Raw genomic sequence first — 20,122 nt, forward strand, 5'->3', positions numbered from 1 at the left:
AAGTGATAGTGAGGAGGGAAGGGGGGGCAGGGGGAAGCGCCATGAACCTTCCCCAACTTTCTTCTCCATCTCCTGCCATCGGGTACCACAAGCGAGCGCCACGGCTGCTGCTTCCCGATGGGCTGTTTTACAGATTTATGGTGCCCCCCCAGTAAAACAGCATGAGAGAAGCAAACAAATAAAGTGGCAGATGTGAGGATCCTCCAGTGCTTCATCACCAGGCTCAGCCGTCCCCGTGGGGACCCGGCTGCGGAGGAGCATCCCCCCGGCACACCCCAGCACCAACCCCTCCGCCCAGCAGAGATTTATCCTCTGACTACCCCATAATTTTCCCAGTTGCCATGTTTTCGGCTGCCACGTCTCCCATCCAAATGTGAATTATTGTTCCCAAAGGGCTGACACCATGGAGAGAGAAACAAAGAGGGTTCGGCAGCGCCGTGTCTTCCCCTGAGCATCCCTGGATGAGATGCTGATGGAGGAGAGTGGTCCAGACCCCCCCATGGACAAATATTCCCCATCACTAGGATGCAGAGCAAGGAGAGGGCAGGGGACACGGAGCAGCACGGGGGTGCAATGGTTTTCAAAGGTGGGGTTTTTTTGGCGTGTTTTTCTTCTTTTTTTTATTGGCATAAATAATTCATACACTGTCACCTCACCAAACACTGCACGAGAAACCACGGGAACAAATGGCGATCCGTTTCTGCAGGTCACAGAGCTTCACACCCAGTCAGACAGCTGAAATTATAAATACTTTCTTCAAGTGTAGAAAACGTTATAAATGTTACTGTACAAATTTACATCGGGGAGATCCATCGTGCTTTTCTCAGCCATTTTTTTGTTGTTGGTTCGTGGGTGATATTGGGTTTTTTTTTTTGCACCAGAATCAACTGTTCTTTTCCAGTGACAAGAGTTTTGCAACAACGACAACAAAATATATATATATATCTTTATGTATATATTTATAAAAAGAAAAGGGAAAGAGGAAAAGGGAAATGAAAGTCAGCTCATTCTGCAACAGTCAGAACTAACACAGAGAAAACAAAGCAGGCCACCAAGTTCAGTTTGAAACTGTACAGGATTTAGAGCTCGTTATACATGTATATATCTATATACATACATATAGAGATATGTATATATATTTATATATACCTTATGTACAAGAAAATGTAACAGCATACTTTACAGGGACCAGAAATTAAGAAGGCTTTTGCAGCTGACCAAGCTTCCCGAAGAATCGCTATTGGCAAAAATAAAAAGATTAAAATAAATTAAAATAAATAAGTGGTGAAGAAAGGGGGAAGGAAAGCGAAGGTGCCCAGTGGAGCGCCAGCCCACGATGGGCTCGACCCAGGGCTCCCCGCGGCACTCGGGGGTGCAGACGGCGTCGCCAAGACATCCCGCTTCACCTTGGCATGGCCAAAGAGACCAAGTAGGCACCGACCCTTCCATGGCATCTACCAAAGGTTGGGCAGCTCCTCCACCTCCAGGACATTCATTTCTGTCTTAAACCCGGCGGAACCTGCTCATCTTGGCTCCTGCCGTGGTCAAGCACCGGGTCAAACCTCATCACCCCTGGGAACCACCTGGCTGGTTGTGGTTCAGCAAGGATTTGGGTAATTTGCAGGGAAAGGTGGGGAGAAAAAGCAGAAGCAGGACCAGGGGATATCATTTAGCAGCCAAAGGAGGACAGGGTGCTATGGGGCCGTGCAGCACCAGCTGTTCCGTCACCAACCAGCCCCACGCAACATGGAAATGCTGGAAAAAATCCTTCAGGCAGCAGGGAGGTCGGGGGCTGGGGAGTTCGGGGAAGAGCTTCAGAGGGTGACCAAAGGGGTGGAGCAGCTGAGAGCTGGAGAATGGGGCCAGAGAGCATCGCTGTGGCTGCTCCACTGCCAGAGCCCAGGGATGTAGAATAATGGAACCATTTTGGTTGGAAAAGCCCTTCAAGATTGAGTCCAGCTGTTTCCCTACTCCTGGCACTGCCCCATGTCCTGAGAACCTCATGTCCGTCTGTCCAACCCTCCAGGGATGGTGACTCCAGCACTGCCCTGGGCAGCCTGTTCCAATGCCCCACAGCCCTTTGGGGAAGAAATTGTTCCCACATCCAACCTCAACCTCCCCTGGGCAACTTGAGGCCGTTTCCTCTGCTCCTGGCGCTTGTTCCTGGGGAGCAGAGCCCGACCCCCCTGGCTCCAAGCTCCTTTCAGGCGGTTCAGAGATCAGAAGGTCTCCCCTCAGCTCCTGTTCTCCAGCTGAACCCCCAGGTCCCTCAGCCGCTCCCATCACACTTGTGCTCCAGCCCCTTGCCCAGCACATCTACCCAGGGTTGGGGATGGTTCTCTATATCTCAAGCTGCTGCTCAAAACACCAGTGGGCTAAAAGCGGCTCCACTCTCGCCCAGCGCAGCTGGAAATAGCCCCTGTGTCCCCTCCAGCTCCCGCAGCTAAACTGAGCCGCCAGATGGACCTTCTCGCTCCTTCGGATCTCCTATTAGAGGGCATTGTGGAGAGCTTCTCCCACATTCTCTCCCTACTGAAGGGCTGGATATTTTTAAACTAAGGAAAAGAAAAACCTTTACAAAGCTGAAGTCAAAAAAACAAAGAAAAAAATAACAAAAATAAAAAGTAAGATTTGTCGGTTTGCTTTTTTTTAATAATTGAGACTTTCAAAAATAAGAAGGCATGATGCAAATAACACGGCTGCATAAACAACCGTTGCTGTGCTGAATGGAAGGGAAGGAGCTGCTCTTCTGAGCTAATTTATGATAAATGCAGGGCAGCTATTTTTCCATCGATACTATTGTGCGACGGCTCTGCTTGTAGCCTGGCTGAGACGTTATGGTGAGGAAACGGGGGGAGAAGGAGGAGGGAGATGAGGGAAGAGTTGGCGAGATTTGTTGGCTCTAGGAGCAGTTGGCTCCTTTCAGATGCCCAAAAACCAGGGCAGCAACACTTGGCCAAGGCTGATGGAGAGAGCCCCATGCTCCTGGTGAGGACCTGACACCGTGGAGTCACCAAACCAAGGGGTTCATCAGTTCACTTGTTTCCTTGAGTCTCAGCCGATAAAATAGAGCAGGTTTCTGCCAACAGCTGGCGAGACCCCATGGGGAGATAGGTCAAAGTAGAATCATAGAATCATTTTTGTTGGAAGAGCCCCTCAAGATCATCAAGTCCAACCATTCCCCCACCCCTGGCACTGCCCCATGTCCTGAGAACCTCATGTCCGTCTGTCCAACCCTCCAGGGATGGTGACTCCAGCACTGCCCTGGGCAGCCTGTTCCAATGCCCCACAGCCCTTGGGGGAAGAAATTGGTCTCCACATCCAACCTCAACCTCCCCTGGCACAACTTGAGGCCGTTTCCTCTGGTCTTATCACTGGCTACTTGAGAGAAGAGACCAACACCATCCATGCTTCAGCCTCCTTTCAGGCAGTTGTAGAGAGTTAACGTGAGACTTTCCAGGCAAGCAGAGGGCTTGGGGCACAGGGAGCAAATCCACAAGTCTTTCAAGATGGACACTGTACCTTAAACCATAAATCTGCACAACGTCTACCAGGCTACATTTCTTTGCCACCCCTGGTGCTGAGCATCATCCACAGTATCACCTCCTTCATCCTCCCAACAAGTTCCACTTGCTACTGCTCTCCTGGGAAGCTCACACCTACTTAGAAACTAAAACCACCAAGTGAGAAGGACACCACCCTTCTACAGCAATTGCTGTATCTGAATGTGGTTTGAGGACTGGTGATTTCATGGTGTGACCTCCCCATGCCTCCCCGGCAGCTGAGACCTCTAGCAATGGGGTTGTCCTCCCTCTCACAGACCCCGGGACCACGGCAGGTGAAGGCATCGGTGAAAGCTCAGAGAGCCTCTGAGGCTTTAGTGCAACGTTTATGGCACACGTGCGCACATGTGCAGAGGATGAGGAGGGAAGGGGTGGGACGGGGAGAACAGGCAGCAGAGGACTTCACTGGGGTGGGATGAAGAAGCTGGTTTGTGTTAGCAAAGGAAGAGGTGGGATGTGGAGGAGGCAGAGGGTGAGAAGCCGCGGAGCATCCTTTGGGATGAGGATGATGCAGCATCACACCCAGGGGACCCCAACCCGCCCCGTGCAGGGGACAATTAGCACAAACGAGGGCTCAGCCTGCCCTGTCTTGCTCGTCCCACTTGGCCTCAGCATCAAAAGCAGATGTGGGTGATTCTTCCTCATTCGCACTTCGTGCAAAACATCTTAGAGCAAGATGTGACCACACAGCACAAAAAGTGCCCCAAAAGCATCACCAGGAGATGCATCCAGAGCAACCCAGAGGTCAAACTCACCCCCTGCTCCTGCCCACCTCCACTTCTATGCATATGCACGTGCGCACATTTTAAGAAATAAAAGCACCTTCTTACACACCCCCACAATTAAAGTAACATCTCTCCCTAGCAGCAATTAGGTTTCTAATCTTCATTTACTTATGCTAAAGTGGTTCAAACGTCAGCGAGAGGGAGTTAGAGGAGCAGCAAATAAACCAGGGCTGGCTAAGTTTGCAGAGCCTCATCATGTCTCCAAATTAAAGCTAACTTAGACTGCGATTGAATTATTCAGGATGGTTCCTGTCAAGCAATTATGCTCAATAAAGGCCTGAAAACGCAATTTGCTGTCGTCTGTCGCTTGACAACTCATCTAACGGGCTCAGGGGCCCGTTCGAGCTGAGGGGGAGAGGGAAATACCAGCACATGGTAATATTCAGATGGCAACACCAGCTCTGAGATGCTGCCCGAAGAGCATCTTTTTGAGGAAATCTGGGATTTGGCTGATGGAAGATGAAGATGCAGGGAAAACTGGTCCTGGGGACAGCTGCTTGGGATGCTGAGACGGCCCCGGCTCCCATGTGTGGGGCTGGGAAGGGAGATGTTGACTTTGTACAACCAGAGCCCGTCCACATCCCCGGCAATGAGCCCAGGGAAGAAAATGGGAGCAGAGAAGGACCCCAACATCAGCCACTCCTGCTCTTCCTGGCCCCACAGCATCCCCAAACCAGGGCTTTGGCATTGCCTTCAGGAGTGAGGGTCAAAGCCAAGAGCAACGTCGTGCCACGGGGGAGCGAGAGGGAACGGCTCACACTGATTAGATGTGCTAAATTAACAGGAATGTAGAGATGCGCCCTGGCGAGAGGGAGACCCGAGTGGGGGACATAAGTGGGTATGACCGGGAGGTAGAGAAGCCACTTGTGAAAGGTCAGCGCTGCCCGTGACGGGGCTGCCGAGGCACCGGGGGAGCTGGACTCCTCCAGCTCTGGCTCTGCAGATGCATTTCCCCGCGGGTGGCAGCTAATAGCAGCGGCACTCCCTGGCCCCCAGCAGGCTCCAGCGCTAAACTCATGAATCAGCAACGTTTCCCCCTTTTTTCATTAAAAATAATCATAATAATAGTAATAAAGGAAATAAAATAAACCCACCGAGAATCAAAAAACAACCCCTCCCCAAGTGAGCATCAGGTGCACTGACTGTGCTGATGGGGATCAGAGGAGCCCTGGGGTGGCACTAAAGCCATGGGCCACCCCTACTCGAGGGGAATCGGCCCAAGATCTGACCCCGTGTTCATGTGAAACCGCCCTCTGTCCCCATCCCACCGCAGCCGGGTGTCCCGGGGCTCGGCTGCCAGCTCGGCTCCTTGCAGAGGCTCCGCAGGGTGAAACATCACGGCATTGTCCTCATCGTGCCGTCGGCCCACGGCGCCCATTGCTCCTCCATAGCGCGGGGTGGGAAGTGGAGATGAAGAGGAGAAGCGCAGGGGGAGGAAGGCACCGTCCCTTAACTCCTCCTGTTACAGCCTGGAAGCAACACAATATCACAGAGTCAGTGCTGGGCACTTTGTCTCACTGCGCCGGGAGATTCTGCAGGGCAACCCATGGCAAAAAGCCTCCCTGAATGGCTCTGCCATGGGGCTGGCCCCAAACGAAGCCGTGCACCTTCTCAGCAGTCTGGTTTGGTTTTCCTGGCACTGGCAGCTCTCAGGTTTAGCATTGTCTAGAGGGGTAAAGCGCTTGCTAGGCACCACAAACCTCATCCCCATAGAACAGAATCATGGAATCCCAGAATTGTTTTGGTTGGAAAAGCCCCTCGAGATCATCGAGTCCAACTGTTAACCCAACCTGGCACTAACCCTTGTCCCTGAGAACCTCATCTCTGTCTGTCCAACCCTCCAGGGATGGTGACTCCAGCACTGCCCTGGGCAGCCTGTTCCAATGCCCACAGCCCTTTGGGGAAGAAATTGTTCCCCACATCCAACCTCAACCTGCCCTGGCGCAACTTGAGGCCGTTTCCTCTGCTCCTGGTGCTTGTTCCTGGGGAGCAGAGCCCGACCCCCCTGGCTCCAAGCTCCTTTCAGGCAGTTCAGAGATCAGAAGGTCTCCCCTCAGCTCCTGTTCTCCAGCTGAACCCCCCAGGTCCCTCAGCCGCTCCCACCACATTTGTGCTCCAGTCCCTTCCCCAGCTCCATTGCCCTTCCAGGCTCTCCCAGCATCAGGACCCCAGAGGGTTTTTACCCCGTCCCCTTCAAGCAGGGATGGCAGAGCCGTCAGTGCCACAGCCCAGACATCTGGGCAAGCAGAATGCCAGGAACTAACACAGGAATGCCAGGAACAAGAGGCCGGAGCCGAGTCCCTGAAGACGGAGGCAGCTGGGATGGGAAGCGAGTGCCGAGCTGGAGCATCCTCCCTCTTGTCACGCTCACCAAAGAAGGGGCCAGTAATTACAGGGAAGCCGTGGGGCAGCCCAAGCTGGTGGCAGGCAGAGCGTGGCTCGGTGATTGCAAAAACCTTCCCCAGCCCAGCCGAGCAATTACACAGCCACTGCTTCGGGGTTCATCAACCTGCAGGTTCCTTGCGTGGCTGCTGGAGCCACCCAGGTGACTGCTCGGAGCACGGATTGGTAATTAACTTCCCTCCTGATTAACGGTTGATGTTCCGGGTGATTTGGGGGCCATCTGACCCTGACTTTGTGCTGTTCCCCAGAGCCCCAAGCACACAGGGATAGGAGGGGACACTCCAGCAGCTTCCATTGTGCCTATAACCTTGAGGCTGCACAAATGAGGAATTGAGGAAGTTTGGTTATCAGATACAGGAGGAAAAATCGACATCTTCCAGGTCCAAAAGGGATGCTTGAAGCATCCCCACTTCTCTCCGTTTTCTTCCCAACCTCCATCCCCATTTCCAGCCTCCACATTCTGGGGATGCACACCAGATGGAAAAATCCCCCCCGTGAACGCAGCCTCCGCATTGGTCCTGTTTGTCACACTATGATGAATTCAAGAGAAGAAAATGAGTTTCTAAGTGATTTTCCAGCATTTTGCCTGCTGTAACCACCAGGCCAGATCCCAAAGTCCTGATCGGGGACCCATTTACGCTGCGTTCGCTGCACCAGGGGGATGTGACTAAGCCAATGCAATGAAACGGAGCAGGATTTGACCACGAGCTCTTTCCAGGGAAGAAGAGACCTTGTTCTTCTTCTCCCACCGCTGGAAGCTGTGATGGCTACACAGGCTATGGGTCTGAGGAGGGACCCCGATCAAGGAATCCCCCCCAGTGAATAATCTGGGCAAAAGAAGGAAACACCACCTTTCCAGGAGGGAAAACTGCTGTGAGTGTTGTACACAGGCAGGCACTGGAGCCCCGGCCAATGTCCCAAAAGAAGATGTCCCCAAGGTCCTCGGCCCAGCCCGCCCCTGGATCTACCCTGCTTCTTCCTCCCAGCGTTGGTGGAGCACATTGCCACACTCCTCCTCATCCTCTCCTGCCACTGTCACTGGCTTTTTCACCCCAACGAGAACAGCCAGCATTGCAGTGACAAAGTGGCATGGGTACAGCACGCTGTTATCACCCTTCCCACCCACCCAGCTGGCATCAAATGTACCCACAGCTCAGCCCTCTGCTCCCCCACCACCAGCCGTGACCTTGGGGTCTTAGGGGGTGCGGGCAGAGTGACAGGGACTTACTCTGCCGACTTCCAGAAGTGCCCGGGGTGGGAAAGGCGACGGTTGCGCTTTGGCAGTTTCTCCAGCATGTCCATGAGCTTGGTGAAGGTGGGTCTCTCCTCTTGCTCGTAGGCCCAGCAGAAGAGGAGGATGTCCTGCAGCCGCAGGGGCGAGCACATGAGCAAACCTGGCCAGTCCCTGCCCCACCATGACTCCCGCACCCAATGACCACCCTGACAGGACCCCACATCCTTGGGTGGAGGGGATGTGCAAGCTGGGCTGATGCTGGTGTCACAGCAGCATAGAATCATAGAATCATTTTGGTGGAAAACAACCTCAAGATCATCAAGTCCAACCATAACCCACCCCTAGCACTGCCCCATGTCCTGAGAACCTCATGTCTGCCTGTCCAACCCTCCAGGGATGGTGACTCCAGCACTGCCCTGGGCAGCCTGTTCCAATGCCCCACAGCCCTTGGGGGAAGAAATTGCTCCCCACATCCAACCTCAACTCCCCTGGTGCAACTTGAGGCCGTTTCCTCTGCTCCTGGCGCTTGTTCCTGGGGAGCAGAGCCCGACCCCCCTGGCTCCAAGCTCCTTTCAGGCAGTTCAGAGATCAGAAGGTCTCCCCTCAGCTCCTGTTCTCCAGCTGAACCCCCCAGGTCCCTCAGCCGCTCCCATCACACTTGTGCTCCAGCCCCTCACCAGATCCGTTCCCTTCTAGACACAACAGGAAGATTTGGTGATTTAGGGGAATTTAACTCAAAATTTCTCAAAGCGGGAAGGTACTTGGCGTAGGACTGAGCCGCACCGGCTGGGGACAGAGGGACAGATCGTGGGCAGCACAGTGCTTTTCCAAGAGAACCCTCCACCCAGGGCATATTCCCCCTCCCCGCACACCGATGCCCACGGGGCTCCAGCGCCTGCCCCCAAACCTACCGAGATCTCCTTGCCCATCCCAATCTGGCTGAGGTTGGGTTTCATCCCTCTTCCCACCTGCCAGATTATCGCCTCTGCCGGCTGCGTCTTGAAGGGCCATTCCCGTGCATGCAGCTCGTACCAGATGGTGCTGTGGGGAGACAGTGGGGTCAGGGAATGGGGAGACATTCCAGGGGGGTGGGACAGGGACATCTGGCTATTGTATTCACATCCACCACCTCTGCCTGCTCCAAAATCACCGAAATCAATGAAATGTTTCACACCTGATACAACACCAGAGGTGCTCAGCCCTCATTATGGAGATAGCACCTCTTCCATTTTCCCGATGGGGAAACTGAGGCTATCGACTGAGTGTCAGGGAAGGACAAGCCTGAGCATTCCCTTTCGCTCTGACTTTTCCCTTTTTCTTCTGCAAAAAAGCTCTCCAAGATGCAAAAAATCCATCCAAGCCATGGCATGAACCATCCCTGGTGCCCTCACCGGATGATGGCACACGTGAACCTGCGGCCATCTGCTGCTGCACCGCTCTTAGCGCTAAGCCAACCCCTCCTTTCCGTGAGGACACCCAAATCCAAGGGAATATCCCAAAATGAAGGCATCTCCGGCCGATCTCTGGCCGCCCCCGCGGTTCTCCACCCCCGCTACCGCCTGGGAGTTCTGCATCCTTGTTTTCTGGCACCCGGAGCTGGATGAGCCCCGACTCCCACAGCGCTGGCCCCGATTTCCAAGGCAAATTCCCTGGAGCTGCTTTTCCCTTCCAGGGATGGCATCACGGCTGGTTAAAGCAGCAAGACATGGGCTTGAAACGGCATTAAGGTGGAAAAATCTGATGGAGGGAGTCTGATAAATGAAGTATCACTCTTGGATAGGGGGGTTCCTGATGCTGGAAATCAGCCTTCCCAGTTTTGGAAAAGTATGCACATTTTGGCTGTAAATCTGAAAAAATGTGAATAATGTGAGGTGCCTGTTGGTGCTGCAGGTGTGGAGCAATCGGGGGCTGGAGAGGGGCAGGTCCTGGAGGCACAGGACAAGGTGCTCCAGCAGGAGTGAGGATTTCAAAGGTGCCTCAGTGCCCCCAATGCAGCTCAATTCAAATTTCTAGTTGGAGGTTTGGGACTTGATTTTTCACCCTCCCACTTTGAGGCGCATCCAAAATCTTTGGGCTGTGTTTCCCGGGATATGGATGGTGCTACGGAGAGGGGTCTGCTGCTCCATCTCCTTTTGCATGAGAAGACCACACATCCATTATAATATTAATTATTGCTGCGATCTCTCAGTCTTCGGCAAGCGCACATCACCAGCCTCAGCCCCCCCACTCTCCACCGCCCTCACACACACTTTAATTTAACATTTCTGCTGTCTTCGAGAGTCTTTAAAAGATCTTTTCCTCTTGCTGTCGCTGATCCTCAAATCCCTAAGGGGAAGCAGTGATGGCAATAACCCTCCGGATCATCGCTGAGCCTCCCGGGCTCAGCCGAGGGCAGCAGAAACAAGAAAGGGGAGAAAATGTGGGAAAATCTTTTAATCTTTTAAGGAAACTCATGCTTTAAGTAAGGGCAGAGCTTACACTTGAAAAAAAAGGAAAAACTGAGTCTAAGTAACTGACTCTCACTTTGCTCAATACAATCCTTTAATTACTTCTCTATTTTTGCGCTAAAGTTATACCTCAGGGAAGGGGGGGGGGGAAAGCGAGACCATTTCAGCTTTAATTACTGCGGTTTTGATGGAAATATCGCCTCTGATAACAGCCCCATGTGCACTAATCCCCGCAGCCTTTAAGGTGTCCATAAGAAAATTAATCTGCTGGGTAAAACCCCCAGCCCTACGTCTGTCTCCAGAAAGGTCTGATCAGGGCGATTGGGCTCCTGTTTGTGTTCAGATAACCGGCAGGAGCGATGAGCCGGATCACTGAAAGAGACTCATCAATTCTCCTCTTCTCGGCCTTTTGGCATCTGTTCCCACCTCTGCATCCCCAACGTCTGCATCCAGAGCATCTTTGCATTGGTACCCACACCAGGAGGATGCAGGGGAGAGATTCTGCCAGACTGCATCCCCAGGATGCTCTGGATCCTGCTGCCTGGAGACACCCTGGTCATAGAATCATAGAATCGTTTTGGATGGAAAAGCCCCTCGAGATCATCGAGTCCAACCACTAACCCAACCGGGCACTAACCTGTGTCCCTGAGAACCTCATGTCCGTCTGTCCAACCCTCCAGGGATGGTGACTCCAGCACTGCCCTGGGCAGCCTGTTCCAATGCCCCACAGCCCTTGGGGGAAGAAATTGTTCCCCACATCCAACCTCAACCTCCCCTGGCGCAACTTGAGGCCGTTTCCTCTGCTCCTGGCGCTTGTTCCTGGGGAGCAGAGCCCGACCCCCCTGGCTCCAAGCTCCTTTCAGGCAGTTCAGAGATCAGAAGGTCTCCCCTCAGCTCCTGTTCTCCAGCTGAACCCCCAGGTCCCTCAGCCGTTCCCATCACACTTGTGCTCCAGCCCCTCACCAACTCCGTTCCCTTCTAGCTACAACAGGAGGATTTAGTGATTGAGGGGAATTTAACTCAAAATTTCTCAAAACAGGAAACTGCTCTGAGCCCAGCGATGGGGATTCCCATGGGCAGCATCACCTTGGCATTGCAGCAAGCAAACAGTGTCCCTGTCCCCTCCCGGCTGCTCAGAGCAGCTCACACATGACACAACCGCACTGGTTCTCTGCCATCCACCCGCCTTCCCCGCCACAGGGACTCACCCCAGGGCAAAGACATCCGAGTGCTTGGAGAAGGGCAGCTTGTCCTCCTCGGTGTCTGGCGAGAGCTGGCGGATGATCTCGGGGGCAAGGTGGCACAACCAGCCATTCTGGATCCGCAGCTTGTTCTCTCGCCTGCCAAAACGTGGAGCCAAAGCCGTGGGTGACACAGCAGGGGACATCGCCACCATGTGAGCAGCCTCCCAGCCCTCCCACCCTCTCCTCAGGACATTTAAGCCTGGTTTTCCCTACAAATCCTAGCAAATCTGAGTTTCAACCCTGCTCTGAGAAATGCCAGCAGGGTGACTTTGTGCCTGTCCCTGACAGGCAGCAGGGCACATTTTGGGCACAGGACGGTGGTGAGGGGGAGCTTTGGCTCTGCCAGGCTGGTGATAGGGACACAGGGTCTGCCGGGGCCCTCGCTGTGACCATCACACCAAAACACCTTCCAAGAGCAAGGGGTAAATCCCACCAGTGCTGGCACCTGAACTGATGTGAGCAAGAGGCAGGACTGGGGATCTCTAAGGGTCTCTTCTGACCAAACCCATCCTATAATAATCACCTGGAAATCAGTGTGTTCAGCTGTTTCACCCCAAACAGCCCCTCCAGCCCACCTTGGTGTCCAATCCTCCCATCCCATCACCTGCAGGAGCAGTCTGGCTTTGTCACAATCACCCATCCCACGATACATCGTGGCCAGTCTCGCTGTGATGTTGCTATCAAATCTCAGGCTGCCACCCAAATATTTCACTTCATCTTTAATGGCACTCACCAGCCCCTCAGCTAACCTCAGCCGTATTTTTATCATCCTCAGGGTCCCCCTGCTTGGTACAAACACATGAGGCTCCTTTGGCCAAGAGCTGAGGAAGATACCAGTTGCTTCTTCATCCTTCCCACCCTCCAGCAGGCACCTGGGATGCACCACTGCCACAAAAAGGGTCCCCAGGCAGGGACCACCGATGGTGGTAACACATTAAGCAGCTTGATCACGTGTCTGAGCCCAAATTCAGCAGCATAGTTTTGCAGGAGGTAACAAAAACTGTCCCATGTCATGTCAGGCTAGAGAACGATCAGCCCACTGACTTGTACCAAGGGATTTCTCCCTGTTTATGCTCTGATGATCTCCCAAAGGCGGTGACACATATGGGGAAGGGATGGCTGGGAGGTCACCTGTCCCCTGAACTTCATCCTGGGGCCAAAATCCCAGAGCCCAGGGAATACCATCCAGGCAGCAGTATCTCCATCCACCCCCGAGGCAGGATGACAAGCTCCCACCACAAACAGCTGGATGGACTGTGGCTGCGTGCACACATCGTGTACAATCCCAAAATGATGCAGTCTGGATCATGAAACTGCACCTGTCCTCCAGCATCACCCCCAGAGGAGGAACCCCCTCCCTAGGGAAGGACACTGCCTGTCCAGGGAATTAAGTGATTGAGCCTCCGTAACCCCCCCCAGGGACTCAATGGCTCCTTGTCACCTTGCTGTGCCGAAGCCACCACTGCAATCAGCACCTCCGGCCAGACACGGACCCTGCGGTCACCAGGAGCTGGGGCCGAAAGCACTTTGGCACAGGGGGGAGGCTTTCAGTTCCCCAGCTGGCTCCCGTCACCCCCTTCAGCCCTGCACGTCTGTTAATTACAAGCCGGCATTAAGCATTGGGGCAATCAGAGAGACGCGGAGGAGCTCGCTGCGTGTCTGCGGTGTCCACCCTCGGGCGGGCAGCGGGGAGCAGGACGTGGTGGGCAGCGCTCAGATCTGCGCCGCCGCCCTCAGCACGGCCAGGATTCCACCCGCGGCTTTTATTTGTGCTCACTCAAGGGCTGAGATAGCCCAGCAGCGGCACCCAGGGATGCTCCAGGGAGGGGATTTGGCTCCGCAGTTCCCCTCCGAGCCCAGTCCCGTCCCACAGCAAAGCTCACGTACACCCCAACACACAGCTGCAGGTTTACGAGCTTCCAGCAACAAAGGCTGAGCTTTAGCGCAATCCCAAGCGCGGCTCAATTGCAGCAATTTGAGGTTTCGTGACAAAAGTTTGCCTGGCTCCAGAACTGACCCAGCCGCTTCCACCAGCAGAAAGCAGCACAACCGGCCAAGCGTCTGGCAAACCCACCCAAGGACGAGCCGCCCCAAGGCAAAAGCAAGAGCAGAAATGCTCCTCGGATTACTCAAGACCCACCCCATGCTCCTCCTAATTACAAAGCAGCCCTACCAAGCCAAACAATGTTTAAATAAGGAAGAAATAAATCTGATTTCCTCAAAATAAGATGCTGGATTATGAAGTCTCTGCAGAAGGTATTTTAGTTGCAACAGCCATCTCATTTTTTGGCAGGACAAGCATGTCATGGTACGGACGGACACTGCAAACTTGTGCCAGGTGCTTCCACAAACTGAAGGTGACCCTGCTCTAGGAGGGCAAGGAGGATTTTTAAGCCAGTGAGAACAGGCCAGTTTGTAGTTCTCATTCACACCTGAAGCAACATCACCATCCTTAACTTGACCTGTAAAAATTGGCTCCCTTCTCCATACATGCTGGTCCTGCAGCCACACAAGCCTCCAAGGACCCAAACCTGGGCTTTATCATTCTTCTCCATCTCAGAAAACCAGGAACAGCTAAAAAAAACCCAAACAAGACCAACCAAAAAACAACAACACAACACCCTCAGAAGGGAAATTAGACCTGCAGACACTGCTTCAAAATTCATGGTGACCAATGACTGCTGCTCTCCACCAGCAGAAGACACGTGTGCCACCAGCGGTCCATGGCAGCCACACCTCAGGACAGGAATTTCCCTATTTTCTTAATATTTCTAGCAAAACACTCCTCATTTCTGCCCAGCCTTGCAAATCTGACCATCTTTCCTCTCCTAAGCAGCCTTCTGGACTTTAACCCCCAGGTGACACAGGGATATTGAGCAGAGATGGCCACACATTGATCTCCCCCACCGCATACTCCATTTCCCCAGCATCACCTCTCATTGTATCACCAGAGCATCTGTAAAGTCCACAGCAAAGGTCCCTGGCAAAACTGAGCCCTTTTTGCCCAAATCTTTTCAATGGAATGAGTTGCAACCTCATCCTGCCAGGACCCAAGTCCCAAAACCCCTGCCCAGCTGCTAAACCAGAGCCAAACCCCACATCCCTGCTGCTGGATTTATTGGCCTTCCTGAGCTTTTCCCTAACTTTGTGCTAAAACCAGATGATATTTATACAAGTGGAACGGAGAGGCTGGCTGCCCAGCTCGCCACGAGAGGCGTGGGATGGACAGAGGCACCCGTTGCCTTTTCCTCTAATCCTTTAACCTCATCACGCAGAAATTATTAAAAATATATAGATAATTTCCAAAGAGCATTTTATCTCTTGAGCATCTTCGCCGTAAAGCGATGATCAGCCATGACAACCTCTGCAGCAACAAGTCGCATCGCATGGGGTGATGGAGACCGAAAGGACCAGGAGGCGGGTACCACACTACCAGAGGAAACCTGCCCGAGCTGCCGGTGCCGATAACACCGCGCTTGGCCCAACCTCCTCCTGACACAAAGAGTTTAGCCAAAAGGCGCTCTCCCACCGGGAAAAGTCAGCAACGCTCTTTTTATTTGTTTTAACAAATAATAAAAATATGACCTTTGTTCTTTTTCCCCTCTTCGGTTTCCTTCCCCACCCCCAGCTTTGCTTCTCTTCCTTTCCACGGCTGCTGAAAGTCTTTGCCCTGCCGTGGCTGGAGCTTGAAAACCTCACAAAGCACTGGGAAAAAAATATATCACAACCAAACATTTAATAAGGAACATTTACCAAACGGACTTAATTCCAAATCCAAAGAGACCTAAAATGTCACAATGCTGTAAATGCCCTGAGCTTGGCTCTCATTTTCTCTGTGTCTTGCTCCATGCCCTGGCTTGGCATGGACACCACGGCCAGATGTCTGCAGCACCCAAAAGGTCACCAGAGCAGTTGGGGGACAACCATGGGGACGGCACCGCTCGACCTGGCCTGTCGCTTCATCAGCCCAGAGGCAGGAGATGAAGCAGATGCGGGGGATTTATAATGGTGTTGGGGAAAGGCCAAGGAATGAGCCAGCTTTGCCAGCCCCAGTGAAATTAAGCCCAAGAAGCGTGTCCTGGCTGACAGCAGGGTGTTTTGGCCATTGAAATTATGCATCCCATGGGAAGAGGTTGGGTTCAAGAGACCCTGCCCAGGGCCAGGTCCTGCCTCTCCAAACCAAACACCTGGAGACCTGCATGCAGCGTCACACTCCTTCCTACCCATCAAAAGCAACTCTGCCTTCCTGATCACAGAATCAGAGAATCATTTTGGTTGGAAAAGACTCCCAAGATCATCAAGTCCAACCATAACCCACCCCTGGCACTGCCCCATGTCCTGAGAACCTCATGTCCGTCTGTCCAACCCTCCAGGGATGGTGACTCCAGCACTGCCCTGGGCAGCCTGTTCCAATGCCCCACAGCCCTTGGGGGAAGAAATTGTTCCCCACATCCAACCTCAACCTCCCCTGGCGCAACTTGAGGCCGTTTCCTCTGCTCCTGGCGCTTGTTCCTGGGGAGCAGAGCCCGACCCCCCTGGCTCCAAGCTCCTTTCAGGTGGTTCAGAGATCAGAAGGTCTCCCCTCAGCTCCTGTTCTCTGATGCCAAGTTTAAAAAAGAAACGAAACCAAATCAAACAAGGGGTTTCTTCATAATTTACACATATTTTCCAAAACCAAGCCTCCTTAAAAGCAAAATCCCAGGAGTTGAGTTGGTGAAATCCCCAGGGCAGCCCCAGGACACTCAAAGGCACCTTGTCCTCGTGTCTGAGGCTGCAGAGCCAGAAAAGCACTTGCAGGGGAGGTTTTTGGGCTCCCTCCCTGTGGTCTCCGCTCAACAGGGAGCTCTAGGGCATGGGGAGGAACGTCAGTATTTCCACCACACCATGTCCTACCTGCCCGCTTGGAGAACTCCCGAGATGCTGAAGAGGCCAAAGTCTGTGATCACCACCTTCCCGTTGTCATAGAAAACATTTTTCGACTTGAGGTCCTTGTGAAGAATCCCTTTGGCGTGCAGGTAACCCATTCCCTAGAGTGGAAAAGAGAAAAAAATAACCCAAAATCTAAAAAGCAGCACAAACAGATGGGATAATCCCAGCACAAGGGCAGCCCCATGATTGCTGGGATGGGGAGACCCCGGCTGCCAGCATCTCTGTGCCGCGGCAGCACGTCCACAATCCAGAACCACATCTGGGCCACAGGCAAAGGTGGCACATCCCCAAATGTCCCTGCAGAAAGGGCAAGTGTCCACCGAGGTCCCTGGTTTGGGGTGGGTGTCAGGTGACACTCACAGAAGGTGATGGGATCACAGCGTGGCTGTGACGGCACCTGCTCATCTTCCTGATTAATAGGTTATGCAAGAAAAATTAGCAGCAAACCAAACTGCCAGTCACTGTCCTGAAATCCTGCGCTGAGAAACTGATCATGACGATGTTTTCACCTTGGTTCTCTTTGGCGGATGGGAGCGGAGGGGTAATAAGTCAAAGCTCTCCATCCCCACACCCTGACTGAGCCATTAGTGCTGCCCACGTGCGTGCTGCTACCATTAGCCGGGAAACAAGCACCGTGCAGGAGTCCTGCCTTCGTTCTTTTCCCCTAGGAAACCCCTTGGTGGTTAATTAAAATTATTGTTAATGATGCAAAAAAAAAAAAGCACCATGGGTGGGAAATCCAAATTCCCCTGCACTGGGCTTGTCTAGCATCGGCAAATCAACCAGATTGCCGACAGCTCCGTGTGACCGATGCGCAGCTCAATGGGATAATCGGCTCTGGGAATGAGGAAGGTGATAAAAGCCATTTATCCTGAGATCAGTAGGGCTTCTGATGCTGTCTCGATTTTCATTCCAATAAGCAGACTAGGAGAACTTGGTGTAGAGGAAGTTACCAAAGAATAAATGCCAAACAGGCCAGCAAACTGTTGCTTTAGAGCAAATATCAGTTGCCCATCACCGACAAGTGATCGACAGTTTGAAAGGGGCTCATAAGAAAGATAGGGACAGACTTTTGAGCAGGGTCTGTTGCGATAGGACAAGGGGTGATGGTTTTAAACTAAAGGAGAGAGATTCAAGCTGGACATGATGAAGAAATTGTTGCCCTGAGGGTGGTGAGAGCCTGGCCCAGGTTGGGCAGAGAGGTGGTGGATGAACCATCCCTGGAGACATCCCAGGCCAGGCTGGACGGGGCTCTGAGCAACCTGAGCTGGTGAAGATGTCCCTGCTCATGGCAGGGGGGGCACTGGGGGAGCTGGGAAGGTCCATTCACAACACAAACTGTTCTGTGACTCTATTACATGGGAGGATTTATTAACTGGCTTTCCGTGGGGATCCATCCTAGGTGTGATCTTTTCACTTCTATCATCATTAACTACACATGCAGTGGAACAAGAAGGTAGCTTTAAGTTTGCAGCTGACGTGGAGCTGGGAGGCATGATCCACATTTAGAAACTATATGGAAAAATTGGGAATGCAACCTGAAAACCCCCTAGATCCTCAAATGCAAGGATAAGAGAGAAACCCTGAAGATACTGAGGACTCAACAGCAGCACAGACCTGCAGAGCTCCGCTCCAGGGGCAGCAGGACAGGCTGGGGACAGCCAGGGACAGTGTGCTGCTGGGGACGTCACAGGGGCCACATCCCAAAGAGCCTCTGCTAAAGGATGCTGGAGAAAGGAAAGGATCAGGGGTCTCGAGATGCCACAGCTGGATGCTGGGACCATTCCAGGCACCGGGATTAATTATGGGGCTCCATGTCCCAGCACATGAAATAATGATGAGGTTTAAAAATCTGCTTTGAAATGTCACTGTAGCCTTCACAAAGCACCGGGGTTGTGCCAGGAACAACATTTTGATGCCATGAGCCTGTTTCTCCTGCAAGGTGCACCCATGGGGCAGGATCCGGCACCACGGGGATGTTCCACAGCCCCTCCCAGCACCCCAGGGTGACAGGAGGTGGCCTCAGGGACTTTGCACCCATGCAATGGATGGGAATGCATATCCCGTGTGATCAAAGGCAGCCAAGCCTTTGCTGAAGGTGTTTCTCAAGGAGCCCTGGGCAAAGCCAAATCCCTCATCTCACTCCGTGGGGTACCGCACAGATCTCACTGCAAATTCCAGCCCCGTCGCCTTTGCCTGCGGGATGATCTGTGAGAAAACGCTCTCGGCCCAGTAAATGCCTTAATTTGCTGGGCTGCCCGGCGTGTGTGAAAAGCCAGCTCCCTCTGCCGGCTTCGCTTCTTAAATAAATTAACTTTCGCCTCCAGAGGATCACGGCATAACGAGAGCCCTTGCACCCGCTAATCCGATAAACTCAATGGCTTCTCCTATCGCAAACGGGGACGCAAAGGATAAAGACAAACAACTGCCACAACCGGCTAGGGGAGCCAAAGCCTCCACCTGGTCCTGCCTCCAGCACCTCTGGGTGATGCTGCCCCAAGCCCAACCAAACCAAGATGTCAAGGCTTTCCTTCATTTCTCCATGCCAGCCACCATCAAAACATCTGTAACATCTGCTGGTGGCTGACATGGAAAGATGGGAAGGCAGATCATCATAGAATAGTTTGGGTTTGAGGGCCCTTCCTAGCTCCCCAGTGCCACCCCCACCACGAGCAGGGACATCTTCACCAGCTCAGGTTGCTCAGAGCCCCGTCCAGCCTGGCCTGGGATGTCTCCAGGGATGGTTCATCCACCACCTCTCTGCCCAACCTGGGCCAGGCTCTCACCACCCTCAGGGCAACAATTTCTTCCTCATGTCTGCCCTAGGCAGAGAAGCTGCTCCTCCTGATGCACATCAGCAATGAGCCATGTGTTGGGGGAAGCTGAGACAGGAGGGTGATGGATCTATTCTGCAAGCAGGAGCTGTTGCCTTAAAATCCCTCTGGTGAGCATGGAGAGCCTGTGCTGAGTACCCATGCGGTACAGCTTTGCCTTGGGACCTCTGCTCATTCCTGCAGGGACCCAGGTTGGACCCAAAGTCCTTCTGCCCTTCAGTGGGTTGCAACAGGATCACCCAACCCCTAGGGTAACAACCAGCTCTACGGGCATTCATGCTGATTCGCTCCAGCAGATCTCACGGGTGACGTTCTTCGTGGTGATGCTTTCATCTCACAGGTCCGGTGATGTTTCCCCAGCGCTAAGGATGCCTCGCAACACCACAAAGAGTTTGAGGTTTCCAACCTCTTCCCAATGCACATGCAGCTGCAAAAGACAGCAATCTCATTCGCCTCGTCCTCAAAACCCCAACCCACATGGAGCGATACAACCCACACAGAGCGAGGGGCTGAACCGAGACATCACCTCCCGCTGGGAACATCTGGAGGCGAGAACCCCGAGCACAAGAGTGGCGGTACTCAGGGGAAAGAAAATGTGAGACAAGCCTATGTGATGCTGGAGTTGTTTGCTCGGGGGGAAAATCCATCTTTAAAAAGTGGAAAATACAAATTACAAATAGAAA

At 53.1% G+C, this 20,122-nt stretch overlaps 2 protein-coding genes across 5 annotated transcripts in view; one reads left to right on the top strand and one right to left on the bottom strand.

Annotated features, from left to right (window-relative positions):
- Positions 1-942: 942 nt before the first annotated feature.
- Positions 943-20,122, bottom strand: part of KSR2 (kinase suppressor of ras 2) — an 86,485-nt gene continuing 67,305 nt past the window's right edge. For 2 of the 4 annotated variants that reach the window (XM_065851902.2, XM_065851900.2), the window contains 5 exons: positions 16,570-16,703; positions 11,641-11,772; positions 8,897-9,026; positions 7,980-8,113; positions 943-5,817 (listed from right to left, as the gene is read on the bottom strand). In XM_065851902.2, the coding sequence (XP_065707974.1) occupies positions 5,811-5,817; positions 7,980-8,113; positions 8,897-9,026; positions 11,641-11,772; positions 16,570-16,703 (537 nt within the window). In that variant the 3' untranslated portion in view covers positions 943-5,810. Of the gene's footprint in view, positions 5,818-7,975; positions 8,114-8,896; positions 9,027-11,640; positions 11,773-16,569; positions 16,704-20,122 lie in introns of those variants that run through there. The other 2 variants (XM_065851903.2, XM_065851901.2) reach the window with 1 other exon arrangement.
- Positions 1,540-20,122, top strand: part of RFC5 (replication factor C subunit 5) — a 96,996-nt gene continuing 78,413 nt past the window's right edge. Inside the window, exon 1 of the mRNA XM_071816199.1 lies at positions 1,540-1,543. The gene's annotated coding sequence lies outside the window, so the exon portion shown is untranslated. The remainder of the gene's footprint in view (positions 1,544-20,122) is intronic.

Source organism: Patagioenas fasciata, chromosome 17 (genome assembly GCF_037038585.1).
Source record: "Patagioenas fasciata isolate bPatFas1 chromosome 17, bPatFas1.hap1, whole genome shotgun sequence".
NCBI lineage: Eukaryota > Metazoa > Chordata > Aves > Columbiformes > Columbidae > Patagioenas > Patagioenas fasciata.